This window comes from Meles meles, chromosome 7 (assembly GCF_922984935.1).
Source record: "Meles meles chromosome 7, mMelMel3.1 paternal haplotype, whole genome shotgun sequence".
NCBI lineage: Eukaryota > Metazoa > Chordata > Mammalia > Carnivora > Mustelidae > Meles > Meles meles.
The window spans coordinates 95,899,672-95,914,243 of NC_060072.1; the positions used below are offsets into that span (position 1 = coordinate 95,899,672).

Below are 14,572 nucleotides of genomic sequence, written 5' to 3' on the forward strand. Positions count from 1 at the left end.
TAAATGGTACACCTCCTTCCCATATATCTCCCCTCCTCAAATGACATAGATGCTCCCAGAAGCAAGAAAAAAACCAGCATCAGGTTCTGAGTATTTATTTCAGGTAATGGTAGTCTCCAGTGGAAGACTGGAGAAAAGATAGGCATGGCTGTCCACCCTCAGCAAATCATAGCATCACGTGAGACTATTCAGACCTGCTGCTGCCCACTGAGGAGGGGGCTGTTCTCACCAATGGGGCAGGAGCGGAAAACCCGGGGCAGCCGCAGCCAATGGGTGCTACCATGTGGCAGCTGGGGAATGGGGAGAGCTGAGCCCTGCTTCAGAAGTCTTCGCCTGAAATTGGGAGAAGGCAGAAACTGATTAGCAATGGGCAAGGGAAGCCTATCTGTGCTTCTCCAAAACAGAGGCCTCCGGTTTACTTGACCTTGATCCTAGCTCCCTCCCATTCTCACCAACAAGTTTCATCTTGTCTTGTTTTTATGGTAACCCCTGTCCATTCCCCTCTTACCCCACAAGCTTCCCGGCTTTGAGGACCTTGGCATTCTAGGCCTGAGGATCTGCCCTTCTCACGTATGGGCAGAGGACTCAGGTCACCCAATTTCCTCCACTCTTTTTTTTTTTTTTTAAGATTTTTGTTTATTTGACAGAGAGATCACAAGTAGGCGGAGCGGCAGGCAGAGAGAGGGGGAAGCAGGCTCCCTGCTGAGCTGAGAGCCCGATGCAGGGCTCGATCCCAGGACCCTGAGATCATGACCTGAGCTGAAGGCAGAGGCCTAACCCACTGAGCCACCCAGGCACCCCAGTTTACTCCACTCTTGATATTATTAATAACAACAGTCATCAGTATCATCACTTATTATACTCCTGCTTCAGAGCTGGGTGCTTTACCCACATTATCTCTAATCCTTACAACAGCCCCCTATGGCAGATACTAATTTTCCTACTTATTAGAGGCTCAGAGATGTTAAGCTACTTTCCCAAGATCCCTCCAGCCAGACTGCAGCCCAGGTCCATTTAACTTCCAAGTTTAGGTTCTTTCCTTGGATACCACGCTTCTTCAAAAGAAGTCGTGTTTTCTTCTCTTGAGGAAGAATGAGTAGTGGTAATAAGGGATAAGGGGGTGTGAACTAGACAGTGGGACCCTCACCTATATATCAGAGATACAAGCACCATAGCCATCAACACCAGCAAGATGCCCACAAACAGGGGAGCCTGTCCAAGGCCTGCTTCTTGACCTGTGAGCAGAATCCCAGGCTTCGGTTAGCGTCTGCTCCCTGCCTCATAGCCTCTGCCCAATCCCCCTCTTCATCCTAACTCTTGTCCAGGGACCTACCAGGCATTACAAGCTGGGTGCTGACCATTGCCAGACTGTTGGCATCGGCCAAAGACACATTGAGGCAGTAGGTCCCTGAGCCACCCTTCAGGACTTGGTGTAAAACCAGCTGGCAGGCGGGGCTGGGTGGCACAGGCTGACAGAGCCGCTGGGCAGGGGGCCGGCAGCCTGGTGAGGAGATGTCCATGCAAGCTTCCTTGGGCAGTCTGCAAGAGGTGTCCAGCTTAAGTCAGGGCAACTGGGAAGGAGCACTAGACACCAGAGAGCAATGCAACAGTCAACCTAAGAGTTCTCAGGACAACTAGTGGGACACTCACCCTCCTTGGCAAGAAACTGTCAGCTCAAATGCATCCCCTTCGCTGGATGGCACAGCCTGCAGGATCTCAGCTCTCTCAATACCCGCTGCAAAGTTGCAAAAGTTTAGGTCTGGGATGCCTCTACCAGGCCTCTCCAAAGGCCCACAGAGAGGAAAACCCTAGGCCTGCTTCCCCATTCCCACTCCTGCCTTCAAAAGAAAAACCCTGCGATTTGAGTGTTCTTGTCCCACTGAGTAACTCCCTCCAACGTATGCTTCCACTGGCCGGCCTTAGGCAGTACACACCTCCCTCCACCAGCCCCCAAAGCAGTCAAGACTCACGGACAATGTCCAAGGTGAGAGAAAAGGAGCCGTATCGATACAGAACACAATCCAGGGGGGTCTGTCGCTTTGCCAGGATTAAGGTAGCTGCACCATCCAGCAGGGGGCTCTGGGAACCTGGCAGGAGAGGATTGAAGAAGAGACAAATGACTCACCTGGAAGTAGAGGCCATATAGGCATTTTTCTAGGTAGACCCAGAGCTGGTGGATCCTGACTTGGAATCAGACAAGACCTGGAAAACCTCATTTTAAGATAAGGAAACTAGAGCCCAGAAGGAGGAATGGGCACCCTAGAGTCACACAGTTAGGAGTAGAGTTGGAGTTTTAAGAAATCCCAAATGTTCTCTCCCACCACATTGTACTGGGTCCTTGGCTAGGTGTGACACAAGTGCCACCCTGTCACACCTACCTTTTCAGCGTTCCTACCACAATTTCAGGTTGACCTGCTTTAGGATAGAATCCAGGGGTGGGAAATGGTGCCAAAATCTGAGACAGAATATTATGCATTTATACTTGCACAGAAAAGTGAGATCTGGTTATTATGTAAATGACCACGGTGTGTTCCCTGGCCTTCTCCTCAGGGAATGGCTCTCCTCAGGGACAGAGAAGCAGCAAGCACTCGCTCCATGGCCCAGGGGAAGACCCTGGTTTCCTGAACTCCAGATCTATTCCATGTTACTAAGAGGGACTTGAGGGCCTAAAACTAGTGGGAGCTCTGACGGGATTCCATTTCTGAGCAAAGGATTGGGTATCATCTGTGGCCTAGGTAAGTCTTGAGCTCTTCAGAGTAGTGACAAATGCCCCACCCCAATGAACCTCATTCACACTGGCCCTCTTACCTGCAATACCTCCCGTAGACACGAAGGGGTTGGCATCTGGACCCTCAGGCTCAGGTGTGGGTCCCTCTCCAACTGTGGGCTCCACTGACTCTTTCGTTGTTACCTGTGCAGCTGTGGTTCCAGAGGGCTCTGCGGTTGACCCTTCATGGGTTGTACCTACAGTCTCTGCAAGTGTGGTACCTGTGAACTCTGAGCTTGGCACATGCTCAGCTGTAGTACCTGTGCCCTCTGTGCTTGACACCTGTATGAGTGTAGTGACCTCCGTGGTCGGCATCTGCACAGCTGTGGTTCCAGAAGGCTCCGCAGTTGGCACCTGACTACGTGTAGTACTTCTGACTTCTGCAGTAGGCACGTGCCCAGCTGTGGTGCCAGGGGCCTCTGCGGTTGGCACGTGCCCATCTGTGGTGACTGGAACTGGGGAGGAGCCACAGGATGTGAGAGGAATGGCAGCCTGCAGCACCACCTGGGCAGTGATTGGGCCGGACTCTAGGTAAGTGTGAGTGACCACAAGGGCCCGAGAGATCAGGGTCCCAGTATGGTCTCCAAAGTCCCAGGTGTATGAGAGGTCGGCCCCGGACAAATAACCACTGGGGTCATGGAGCTGGAGGGCAAAGGTCAAAGGATGATTTCTCAGGAAGTGCTTGTTCCCTCCATCCAAGGCCTGCAGCTGGGACACACTCACGGAGAAGGGCACCTGGTCTGGGATTGGAGCCAGAAAAGGTGAGAACCAGACCTGGGCCACAGCTTCTTTCACAGCCACACCCTCCAACTCAAGCTGACTGGCCCTTCACTGGCTCCAAGCCCCACATTCTTCCGCCCAGGTCTTCCTGGCTCTGCCCCTTTAAGGTTACACACGATTTCCCCTTTCCCCATTCCATTTTCCCCTTTCCCTTCTCTCCTTTCCAGTCAGGCCAGGCCTCCCCATCTTCTACCTCCTTGCAACTGGCTCTGTCCCTTCCTGAATCCTTACCTGTAATGGTGAAGGCTGAGCAGGAGTGAGCAAGGGGCACGTAGCTCTGGGACTCCCTTCGGTGGTAGACAGTCACTTCCATGGTATGTGTGCCCAGCATTGCCTTGCCTGTCACAATGCTCAGTCCCGACACTGGGCCCCCCAGAACTTGCCAGTATTGGCCTGAGGTTTTTGAAAAGAAAAGCAGGGGTTGGGGAGGTACTGATCAAAGGCAGTGGAGGGGAAGGATTAGAGACAGGACATCAGAGAAGGAAGGTCAAGTAATCTATTAAGTATGGTTATTTCAGATAGTATTTGGAAGGTTGTCCTATGAGTGTCAGGAAAGGAATCCTGGTAAGGGGCTCCATGGGATAGGACAATAATTGGGGAAGGGTCCCCAGAAACAATTATAAAGAGTTGGAGGGGGCTAGGTGCTATAGAAGAGGAAAGAGCCATGGGGGCAATGAAGATTAGGGAAACTCACAGCGCAAAATGAAATGGGATCAGGTAGGAGGAGGTGAATCCAAGTATGGATGACTCACCCCAGGTCTTCCAGACATAAACAAAGCTTCTTGTCTGAGACCAAGGGCCAGATGGGCAGGCCCTTCCATCAGGGAATATGCAGGCATCGTCAGGTACCTGGGGATACACTGGCTGTCCTCTCCACACCCGGCTTCCTGAGGGGTAGATACAGAGTCATCCTTGAAACCTGGTATTCCTTTCTATACATCAAAACCCCTACCAGGACTCCCAGGGGGGCTGTGGGAATACTCCTTAGCTACATAGTATGTTCCCTTTGCTATCACCCATTGGGGTGGGGTGGAAAGAATAGAAACTGGAATTAAAGATCCATATGTACTCAATGACAGACAGAGGAAAGAGACTGGAATATCATATATAAACATGTTTACGTTGGTTTGCCCTAGGTAGTGGGATAAAAACAATAAGAGCACCAGCTAACACTTACTGGGCCTCACCTTACCTAGGGCAGGTATTATGCTCAATTCTTTATATATTATCACATTTAAATCCTTACAACAAACGTTCAAGGTGGGTATCCTTGTATCCCCATCGTACAGAGAAAGCAACGGAAGCACGGAACAGTTAAGTAACTTGCCCAGGATACTATTTATAAATTTAAATCTATGTCTGTTTAAACTCTAGGTCCACTGGGTCTTTTGTCCCAAATTTTGCATACTATATATATATTTTTTGCTTTATCTGTGTTTTTAAGTTTTTTTCTACAATGAATATTACAGAATATGTATATAATTTGCTAAAAAAAAAAAAGTAGAGGGGAAGGGGGACACTCCTTGAGCTCCCGGGGGACACCAAGCAATCTGAGCCCTTGGAATAAGGGCCTGGAGTAGAGAGGTACTCACCATTGATGATGGTGTTGTTGGCCCAGACGACCTGCCCATCTGGCAGCACTTTTTGGCTTTCAGGGAAGTGCAGGGCAATAGAGAAGGAGGCATTTGCCCCAACCAGTGTAGGCCCATCATTACTGACCTTCAAGGACACCTGGCCACCTGGGAAGGACTAGCTGCATTAGCTGGGACTCCTTGGTTTTTCCTCCCCTTATAGCTTTCCCCTTCCCATCTTCCCAAGCTCCATTCAACCCATATCTTGCTCCTCTCCGCATCCATGCCCTCCCTGGAAATTGCCAATTTCCCACCTCTCCAGCAGTCAGGCTTCTGCATTTCTGCCCACTCTGGATACAGCTGCCTGTTCCAGGCTTTAGTTGTAAGCTGCCTTGGGACACCAAGCCAGTCCTGGTCTCTGGGTCCTGTAAAGAAGGTACCATGAAGGCCCTAGGATCACCCCTCAGTCCCTTGTCAGGGGATTTTAAATTACTGAATAGCCACCATGTACCACTCACTGTGCTAGGTACAAAGGATTTACGAAATGAATGAGACACGGCCCTGGAGGGATTCAAGACATGTCCATACAATTCCAATAATTCAAGGCACTGCTTAATATGAGTCATAACAGACATGCACAAAGTGCAACAAAACAACAGACTAAAGAGATTGGTTCCACTCTGGCAGATTGGGAAAGACCACTGGAGTGAGGAGTTGGCCTGTGGGATAGAGCACTCTGGGCAGAAGGACCAGCACAAGAGGATGCATGGAGGCATGACAGAAACTTCCCGTGTGGTTGATACACACTGTAAGAGATGAGGCCAAGAAGACAAGTAAAGGCCCTGAGTGCCAAGCAAAGGAATTTGGCCTTTATTCTGTAGAGTAGGCCACAGCAGGAGACTGTGTTTGTTTCATTGAGACATAATTCCTATAGCATAAAATTTACCCTTCAGAAGATTTTTAAATATGACTAGATCTGCGTTTTAGAAGGACTGCCATGGCAAGCAGTGTAGAGGATGGATTAGAGGCAGGCAGAATTTGGGAGTGGGGACCAAGCAGACAAAATTATAACTGACCAAGAGAGAGGGCTGAGAAAAAAGGATATGATCTGATATGATCATATTTCAGGCTTCTCCTACCCATTTGATTTAGCGATGGCATGGGCATCTGAGCTCCCTCATATGATATGAAAAAAGGATCTATATACGCCTCACCCAGGTACAACAACTATCAACATCTTGCCACATTTGCTTTATCTGTCCTTTGTTGTTTTTGTGTTTATTTGTTGGCTAAAGTAGAAGCAAACCGCAGACATCTTGTTATTTTAACTCTACAATTTCAGTACGTATCTGTAAAAAAATGAAAATTTTCTTGAATAAACACAATGTCCTTTCACAATGGACAAAATTATGGAACCCAGTTCATATAAAATTTCATGAATATCTAAAAATATATTCTTATGATTGAAAAAACCAGTATGCAAAAAGTAAGCACAATTTATCTCAGGCTCAGGTAGACAGGTATGAACAGAATGTTTCCAGAATACATTAAGGAAATAGTAAAGAAAAAGACTTGAAACTGCTGCATAGAAGAGGGAAGTCAGATCAAGGAGAACTTCCCAGAAGTCTGGAGACCAGGGATCTAGAGAGACAAAGGGGAGAGTGGGATATGATATCTATATTTTAGCACAGGAGAAACTATCTTCACTCCATTTCTAATGTATACTGGAAACCTAGCTGAGTCTGCGGGTGGGGGTGTGTGTGTCTAGAATCATCTCATTGAGCATCCCACCACTAGAGTAAGAGAATCATAAGATATCCCATTCTTTCTTCACTCCCAACCCTCCCTCCTCAGAGCAGCACGGGACATTCCAGACCCTCTCACCACCCCCACCCCCACCCCTTGCTCCTGTCACGAGGCCCCAATCCCCCAGAGCCTTTTCATGTGATGCTCAGCTGAGACCCCTCTGCCTGTCTCTTCTAGCCCTAGAACAAAAGCATGAGCTGTGTTCACCCATCCCCATCCCAAAGAGGGGAGGTGGTACCTCCTTACCTTTTCTATCCCATGCCATATTCTCTTATTCCTCACTTATAATACCTTATCCCAAGTGCCGGAGTCATTCCCTAAGTCTTCCATGTATTCCCTTTTGAAGCCCCTGCTCCAGCTCATTGTCCAGGGAGACTCAGAATTAGGGCCACAATGACCCACTATCCTTTTGCCCTTCCAAGCAGATGGGATTATTTTCAAGCTCAGTCCCAAAGCTCCGCATAGGGAGGGAGCTTAGATGCCCATGTCATCGCTAAATCAAATGGGTAGGAGAAGCCTGAAATATTGCTGGTATCTCCCATGAGGAGGGGAAAAACCTGAGCAGGTGTGCAACCACAAATTCACACTTGTTTACGTCCACACACCCCACACTCACCTTCTGTGGCCCCCACAGCCAGAAGAGAATTCATCACAGCCATAAAGAGAAGGCATTTTCTCAGCACCAGACTCATCTTGTTCTTTCTTCCAGCAACGAAAGACGCTGGGGGGCTGGGACAAGCCCCTATATAGGAGAGGGGTGCTCATTTGCATAGCCCTTCCTCCTCTCCCTCCAGGAGAAGCTTGGGAGGGGCAAGAGTTCTGCAAAAGGCAGAACTGACAAGGGATCCTGGTCCCTGGACATCCGCTACTCAATGACAGTTTTTGGTTTCACGAAGTTACACCCTTCTTGACTGGGAAATCGGAAATAACTGGTGGAAGGTCAACTACGTAACATGTACCCGACACATAAAATTCATCATAGGCTAGTGAATCAATCTAGTTTTTGAGTCAAGCCAAGAAACCTCTCAGAAACAGAGGCCCCACACCCCAAACCACGCAGACAGAATAAGGTGGGTAAAGACGCTGGAAGAACATCTTTGAGGCCCGGAAAACCCATACAACGAAATTCCTAGCTTCTTGCTATTAAAACAGATCTTCTGGGCCAGGTGGAATTTAATCTTAGGACGAGACACATTTTCCCTAGGGTTGGTGAAACGGCAAATTAGAGATCAGGAAATCCCTACAGATTCAGAAACAGGTAAGAAACTCGACTTCAAATCAGGTACTTGGAAAAAGACATTTAGCTTCCCCACCGAGACAGAAACTTGTGTTTAGTAGCCTCAGAACTAAACTTGCGTGAGGTGGGGTCATTTGCGGCGGCTGGGGCGCTGGGCTCACCACCCCCGCTCTGACGTTAACCAATAGGAAGGGTTGGGGGCGGAGCTAGGGAAACGCGGGAAGGAGGGGCGGGGCCTCTGGTGGCGGTAGGGAACTGGAGGGGAGGCGGCAACATTGTTTTAAGTTGGACAAATTGACAAGAGCGAGAGATACACTCCGTTCGATCCCGACCTGGGGCCGCAGAGCTGGGCCGGTTTCCCCCTCCTCCACTCCCCGAGAGCCAGGGCCCGCCTTTTGCAGGGTTCCCAGGCCCCCGCTCCAGGGCCGGGCTGACCCGACTCGTTAGCGCTTCATGGAGAACTTCCAAAAAGTGGAAAAGATCGGAGAGGGCACGTACGGAGTTGTGTACAAAGCCAAAAACAAGGTGACGGGAGAAGTGGTGGCGCTTAAAAAAATCCGCCTGGACACGTGAGTGGCCTCTGTACCCGGGACTCCTCTAACTCGGGAGCTCCTTGAGTGCCCCCCGCCCCCACCCCAACAGGCGGGTAGCCGTCCAAGGACCGGAAGGTAGCAGGGAGGGACTTCTTTTGAAGTGGAGAGGTGGGTTGGAGGGCAGTGAAGGGTTTCCCTGTGGAGAGTATAGGGCACTGTAGAATCCACGGGAAACTTCCTCCCCAAAGCCGAGTGATGCCCCAAATGTGCAGTCAGAAAGACTCAGAAAGAGGAAGGAGGCCTCATAGATGGGGTCCAGGACTCTCCGTAGAGTTGGGTTTTGTGGGAACCGGTGAAGAGCACCTTTCTGAATGAAGAGCCCTCCTCACTGCCCCAGCCCCACCCTCATCTTAGAATTCTCTACCTCTTTCAAAAGAATGGCAGTTGAACCTCACTGGCCCCTCTAGGGAGGCTGGGTGCTGCTACTCCTATTTTTTTCCCTGTTACCTTCTCTCTTCTTTGCCTCCACCAGAAGGCTTTACTTACCTACCCCTGGGAAAAGAAAAAATAATGACCTTAACGTATCCAAAAACCACTCCCTGTTCCACCCATGAATTAACTCCTACAGCACCCTTTCTCTTTTCTCACTTTCCTAGGGGATGCTGGGGTGGTGTCTCTTTGGGAGGAAAAGAATGACTGGGCTGGGGGGGAAGGAGTATTTGTAACCACTTTCCTATCTCTGCTTTCTCAACCTCTCCAAGTGAGACAGAGGGTGTACCCAGTACTGCTATACGAGAGATCTCTCTGCTTAAGGAACTTAACCACCCTAACATAGTCAAGTAAGTATACACCTAGAAAATGCTCTGACAGTGAAGGAGGATGTGTTCTGTCTGTGTAGCCTGGGTATTACTCTAACTCACCTCCATTCCTGGACCTCCCTTACCTAGGCTGCTGGATGTCATCCACACGGAAAACAAACTCTACCTGGTTTTTGAGTTTCTGCATCAGGATCTGAAGAAATTTATGGATGCCTCTGCTTTGACTGGCATTCCTCTTCCCCTCATCAAGGTAATCCTCATCAACTCTTCCCCAACATGGGCAAGTTTTGTGGGTACTGAAGGGGGGCAATTCAGAAGGAGTGATGATTTTTATTTTTATTTTTTTTAAAGATTTTATTTATTTATTTGACACAGAGAGAGAGAGACAAATCACAGGTAGGCAGGGAGGCAGACAGAGAGAGGAGGAAGCAGGCTCTCCAAGGAGCAGAGAGCCAGATGTGGGGCTCGATCCCAGGACCCTGGGATCATGACCTGAGCCGAAGGCAGAGGCTTTAACCCACGGAGCCACCCAGGCGCCCCCAGAGTGATGATTTTTAATCTTGGCTTCCTTCCCAGCCCTCATCCCCCTACACACACACACACACACACACACACACACGCACACACCCCTTTCTTTTGTGGCTCTTTCACTGCTCATTATGCTTATTAACCCCTGGGCTGGTCAGGAGAATCAAAGAAGTTGAAACTCTAGTGAGTCAACTTTGTAGCACAGGTGGAAAGTCAGATGAAACTCAGATAAATGGGACTTGAGGGCACTTGGTTGATTCCTCCAAGAAGCCCTTCCACTTGTTTGGTAGGAGAAATAGTCAGTCAATCACTGCTGTCTGTTCTAGGGCTGGGTTCTTTACTCCCTGAGCTACGTTCAGTCTATCAACAAGCGTTTATTCAATGCACATTGAGCATATTCAATGTGCTAGGCACAGGATATGGAAAAGAGATGCAAAACTAAATAAGACCTGGTCCTTGTCTTCACTGGAAGGGCCTCTCACTCCATGGGGAGATACAGTTTATAAACATGTCATTATAATCCAACACAGTAAAAGACTGTAGTCAAGCTTTGCAGTCAGAGAGTAGACCCTAATAGCTGTGGTAGAGAAACAAAGTCCTCTCTCTCTCCTTTGTCAGAGCTATCTGTTCCAGCTGCTCCAGGGCCTAGCCTTCTGCCATTCTCATCGGGTTCTGCACCGAGACCTCAAACCTCAGAATCTGCTTATCAATGCAGAGGGGGCCATCAAGCTAGCAGACTTTGGACTAGCCAGAGCCTTTGGAGTCCCTGTTCGTACTTACACCCACGAGGTGAGACCCTCTCTGCATTTCTTCTCTGAACTTCCTGGGAGGTGTTAACAAGGACATTCACAAAATTACTAAACCTACCTGGCCAGCAGTTTCTCTCTCCACTAGATGGAAAGTATCTCTGGCATCCCAAGAAGTTTTAGAGTATGCACTGAGTTCATACTGTGGGGCTAAATGGGCTTTGATAGGTAACAAGCCAGGAAAGCTGGATGGCACACTATTAAAATTATGACCACTTGTCTCAAGTTTTCCAGGAAGGTTGCAAATTGTGGGTTCAGAAAATATGGTCCTAGAGTCACGGGCGAGGCTAACTCTGGTCTAAGAAGTTGTATGTAGTCATTTAATGAGGGAAAGTCAGAAATATGGGAAGGACGAAGGGAAAGAGTTAGCAGAGTAACACTGAGGAGCTGAGATGTGGGAATCACCATGCCCCGTGCACCACCCCTCCTCTTCCTGCTCTTGTCCCCAGGTGGTGACCCTGTGGTACCGAGCACCTGAAATCCTTCTGGGCTGCAAGTACTACTCCACAGCTGTAGATATCTGGAGCCTGGGCTGCATCTTTGCTGAGATGGTACGGAGGCAAGCCCAAGTTCCACCCAGCTCACTCTTCCCCATATTCAAGAACACCAGAACTATTTCTCTGCCTAGACTCGTGGCCCTTCTGTTATCATAGGACTTCTTTCTCTAGAGTAGCACCAAGGCGGGTAGGGAGGAAAGGACAGGACTGTTGTCCCTTATGTCAACCACAATGTTGGTACAGCCTCAGATGGCCTTAGCACTCAATACACATCTCTTATCGACAAATTGAGCTAAATCTGTAGCTGTTTTAGCTTTAGTTTGCATTTATTTGGGAGAATGAGTACCTACCGTTTGGTGCCTCCTTCATTTGGCCTGTAGACCTTATTGTAGGGTTCCAGGAATACAGCAAAACCAACTGTATTCACCTTATTCATACTGTTTATTTAAACTACAAACTTAAACCATGTCCCCTTCGACTTCTGGCTCTTCAGAATGAAGGATCCCTGAGGCCCAGCCTTTTATAGGAGCTTTTGTCCCCTTTAATATAACAGTGGAGTGGGCTGCATTTTCAAATCAAATCAGCAATTTGTTTTATGGTCCTTTATTTGGGTTGTAACTGGGTGCTTAGAGACCATTAGCCATATAAAATGTGCGTTTATCCCCCAGTACATTACCTTACAATTGCCCATATTCCTCTCTCAATTCATCAAAAAATATTTGTTAAGCACCTAGTGTGTACCCAGCACCATGCTAGGTGCTGTGGGGAACACAGAAGAAATGGAAGACACAGTCTCTGCCCGCTGTGCTCCTATCTAGAAGTGGCTGCATCACAAGGAGGGGGGATGACCGCAGTGTCTACCCCACACCCCGTGAGTGGCTTGGGATCCCTTTGCTACATGTCAGTGGCACCCCAGACATTCACCCCCTCCCAGCCCCACCCAGCCTTGGGGATCTGCAAAGGCATGGTTGGGGGAAGGAAGGAGGGGGCGAGGAGAGAGATGAAGGGACTTCATTGTCTCAAGCTCTGTGTGACTGACCCCATGAAAGGCCCTGGGGAGGGAGTCATGGGGCCCTGCTGACCTTCCACTGCCTGTGGGAACCTCCATTGCACAGGAGCAGCTTTGACTGACATCAGTGCGGGTCTTGGCCTTTTCTCTTTCCCCGTTTTCAGGTGACCCGCCGGGCCTTATTCCCTGGAGATTCTGAAATTGACCAACTTTTCCGGATCTTTCGGACTCTGGGGACCCCAGATGAAGTGGTTTGGCCAGGAGTTACTTCTATGCCTGATTATAAGCCGAGTTTCCCCAAGTGGGCCCGGCAAGATTTTAGCAAAGTTGTTCCTCCCTTGGATGAAGATGGACGGAGCTTGCTATCGGTGAGAGTTGGGGATGGGCACCCATTTCCTCTCTTTTACTCCTCTAGGGCAGGTTTTTTTCCAGGATGAAGGAAGATGAGACCCTGGACTCTGGGTCTTGGCATTTCCCTAGCCCCTGCTTCTCTCTCTCCCTATTGGCACACCCGTTCAAATACAGGGAGGAGGGAACTGGGTTAAAGGAATTCTGGTTTCCTGATTTCTTGGAACACCTGCTGCCCATGTAGTCCACTGTCACATCACTGAAGTCAGCATACATCTCTCCCTCCAGCAAATGCTGCACTACGACCCCAACAAGCGGATTTCGGCAAAAGCAGCTCTGGCTCACCCTTTCTTCCAGGATGTGACCAAGCCAGTACCCCACCTTCGACTCTGATGTCTTTCCCCCAGCCCCTACCCCAAGTCTCACCCTCTCCTCCAGAGGGCCCTCATTTGGCTTGGCCCTGGGCTATTTGCCCTCCGTTCTGGTCTGGCTGCCTTCACACCCACCTCCCCCTCTTAGCCAGCCAACTCGGGATATAAGGGGTAGAGGGGAGAAACAGGTGAAAATGAAAGGAAGCTTCAGTATTAGATGCACTTAAATCCCTCTACCACCCTCTCCCCCTCCTCTTAGTCATTGCTGAGGAGGGCTGGTATTTAAAAAAAAAAAGACTGACTCTTTCTCTCCCCCCGTCCCCCACATAGAGTTTGCCATCCCAATCTCTGAAAGCCCTGAAATTATTATTTCCTGTGTTAGGATGACAGACACACCAAGCCTTCTGTGGCCACTGTGTAAGACCAACTGATAGCAGAGGACCTAAGTTGGAACTTTTGAAAACCAAGCAAAACAAAAACATAGGAAGGGCCCTGTTTTAAAGAATTAGGTTAAAAAATAGACCAACCAGTTTATACCCTAGTTTTAGTGTGTTTCCTCTCACCTAACAGTCTAGGAGACTTAAGACTCCCAGTCTCTATAGTCCTGATGGGACTACAGTAGAAATAATTGCCCCTAGTCCCCCTATCTGTCCTTCCTATGGGCAAGAGGTGTCTAGGAAGCTCTAGGACAGGGTCTGTGCTTTACCGTGGCCTTATGAGGCAAGGAAAAGTTGTCTGAATGTTTCTCTTCCCTTTTAAGATTCTTAGTTCTTAATGTCCTAGGTCCCATCTTCCTCTGAAGGCCAACCCCCACAGGAGTGGAAATTAGGGTTTAGACATCATTTTGAGAATGCTGACACTTTTTTAGGGCTGGGACTGAATGAGGGCATTGGGAAATTTTTTTTCTTTAAAAGAAGGATGAACAATTATATTTATATTTCATTCAGGTTATAGTAGTTTTTTAAGTGGGAATGGGTGGATTTGTTGCCATGCGCACCTTGGGATTTTGTAATGCAAATGTTTAAAAAAGAGTATTTTTTCCTTTTTATGATTTTGTCTCTCTTCTCCCATCTCTTCAAGTGTTCTTGCTATTAACGTTATTTGTAATTTAGTTTGTAATCATTAAAAACAAAAGTTCCTAGTTTTATAGTTTATCATTTTCCTCCTTTAATTACATATTTATTTACTGAAAGAATGATGTGAGAGAGAGAAGATGAATGTGTGTATGTGATAGCTGGTTTCAGAGCTCCCCTTTCACTAATTTCTCTGTGCAGGGCTACCCACCTCAACCCAGTTTGGCCTCTTTTATGCAATTGGGATAGTGCTGAAAGTGGGCAGAATGGGAATTGTTGTCCCCATTTTATTGCTGGGGTAACAAACCTACTTCACTTTCCCCACAAACCTGAATCATCCCCTGAAAACAAACACACACACACACACACCCACACCCACACCCCCCCCACATACATATACATATACAAGGTGGCAATTCCAAAATTTC

The 14,572-nt window shown here is 48.5% G+C and overlaps 2 protein-coding genes across 4 annotated transcripts in view; one reads left to right on the forward strand and one right to left on the reverse strand.

Moving 5' to 3' along the window:
• Position 1: 1 nt before the first annotated feature.
• Positions 2-14,572, reverse strand: part of PMEL (premelanosome protein) — a 37,787-nt gene continuing 23,216 nt past the window's right edge. Inside the window, exons 1-11 of one of the 2 annotated variants that reach the window (XM_046011579.1) lie at positions 7,541-8,361; positions 5,433-5,543; positions 5,140-5,286; positions 4,300-4,434; positions 3,779-3,940; positions 2,809-3,507; positions 1,971-2,087; positions 1,651-1,735; positions 1,334-1,539; positions 1,148-1,235; positions 2-333 (exon numbers count right to left, since the gene is read on the reverse strand). In XM_046011579.1, coding sequence (XP_045867535.1) covers positions 189-333; positions 1,148-1,235; positions 1,334-1,539; positions 1,651-1,735; positions 1,971-2,087; positions 2,809-3,507; positions 3,779-3,940; positions 4,300-4,434; positions 5,140-5,286; positions 5,433-5,543; positions 7,541-7,616 — 1,971 coding nt within the window. In that variant the 5' untranslated portion in view covers positions 7,617-8,361 and the 3' untranslated portion in view covers positions 2-188. Of the gene's footprint in view, positions 334-1,147; positions 1,236-1,333; positions 1,540-1,650; positions 1,736-1,970; positions 2,088-2,808; positions 3,508-3,778; positions 3,941-4,299; positions 4,435-5,139; positions 5,287-5,432; positions 5,544-7,540; positions 8,362-14,572 lie in introns of those variants that run through there. The other variant, XM_046011580.1, reaches the window with a different exon arrangement.
• CDK2 (cyclin dependent kinase 2) lies at positions 8,382-14,201 on the forward strand. 2 transcript variants are annotated; one of them, XM_046011582.1, is made up of 8 exons: positions 8,382-8,730; positions 9,456-9,533; positions 9,642-9,762; positions 10,659-10,829; positions 11,296-11,397; positions 12,071-12,214; positions 12,517-12,720; positions 12,989-14,201. In XM_046011582.1, the coding sequence occupies exons 1-8, from the start codon at positions 8,615-8,617 to the stop codon at positions 13,091-13,093; spliced, it is 1,041 nt and encodes a 346-aa protein (XP_045867538.1). In that variant the 5' UTR covers positions 8,382-8,614; the 3' UTR covers positions 13,094-14,201. The 2 variants fall into 2 exon arrangements, with proteins under 2 accessions (XP_045867538.1, XP_045867539.1); XM_046011583.1 differs by lacking the exon at positions 12,071-12,214 and having other exon boundaries at positions 8,383-8,730.

What these genes read in the sequence shown, in the direction of transcription:
- CDK2 (XM_046011582.1), top strand. Translation starts at nt 8,615, where the DNA reads ATGGAGAACTTCCAAAAAGTGGAAAAGATCGGAGAGGGCACGTACGGA. An exon ending in TTCGTACTTACACCCACGAG is followed by an intron (nt 10,830 to 11,295) that starts GTGAGACCCTCT and finishes TCTTGTCCCCAG; the next exon opens with GTGGTGACCCTGTGGTACCG. An exon ending in ATGGACGGAGCTTGCTATCG is followed by an intron (nt 12,721 to 12,988) that starts GTGAGAGTTGGG and finishes CTCTCCCTCCAG; the next exon opens with CAAATGCTGCACTACGACCC.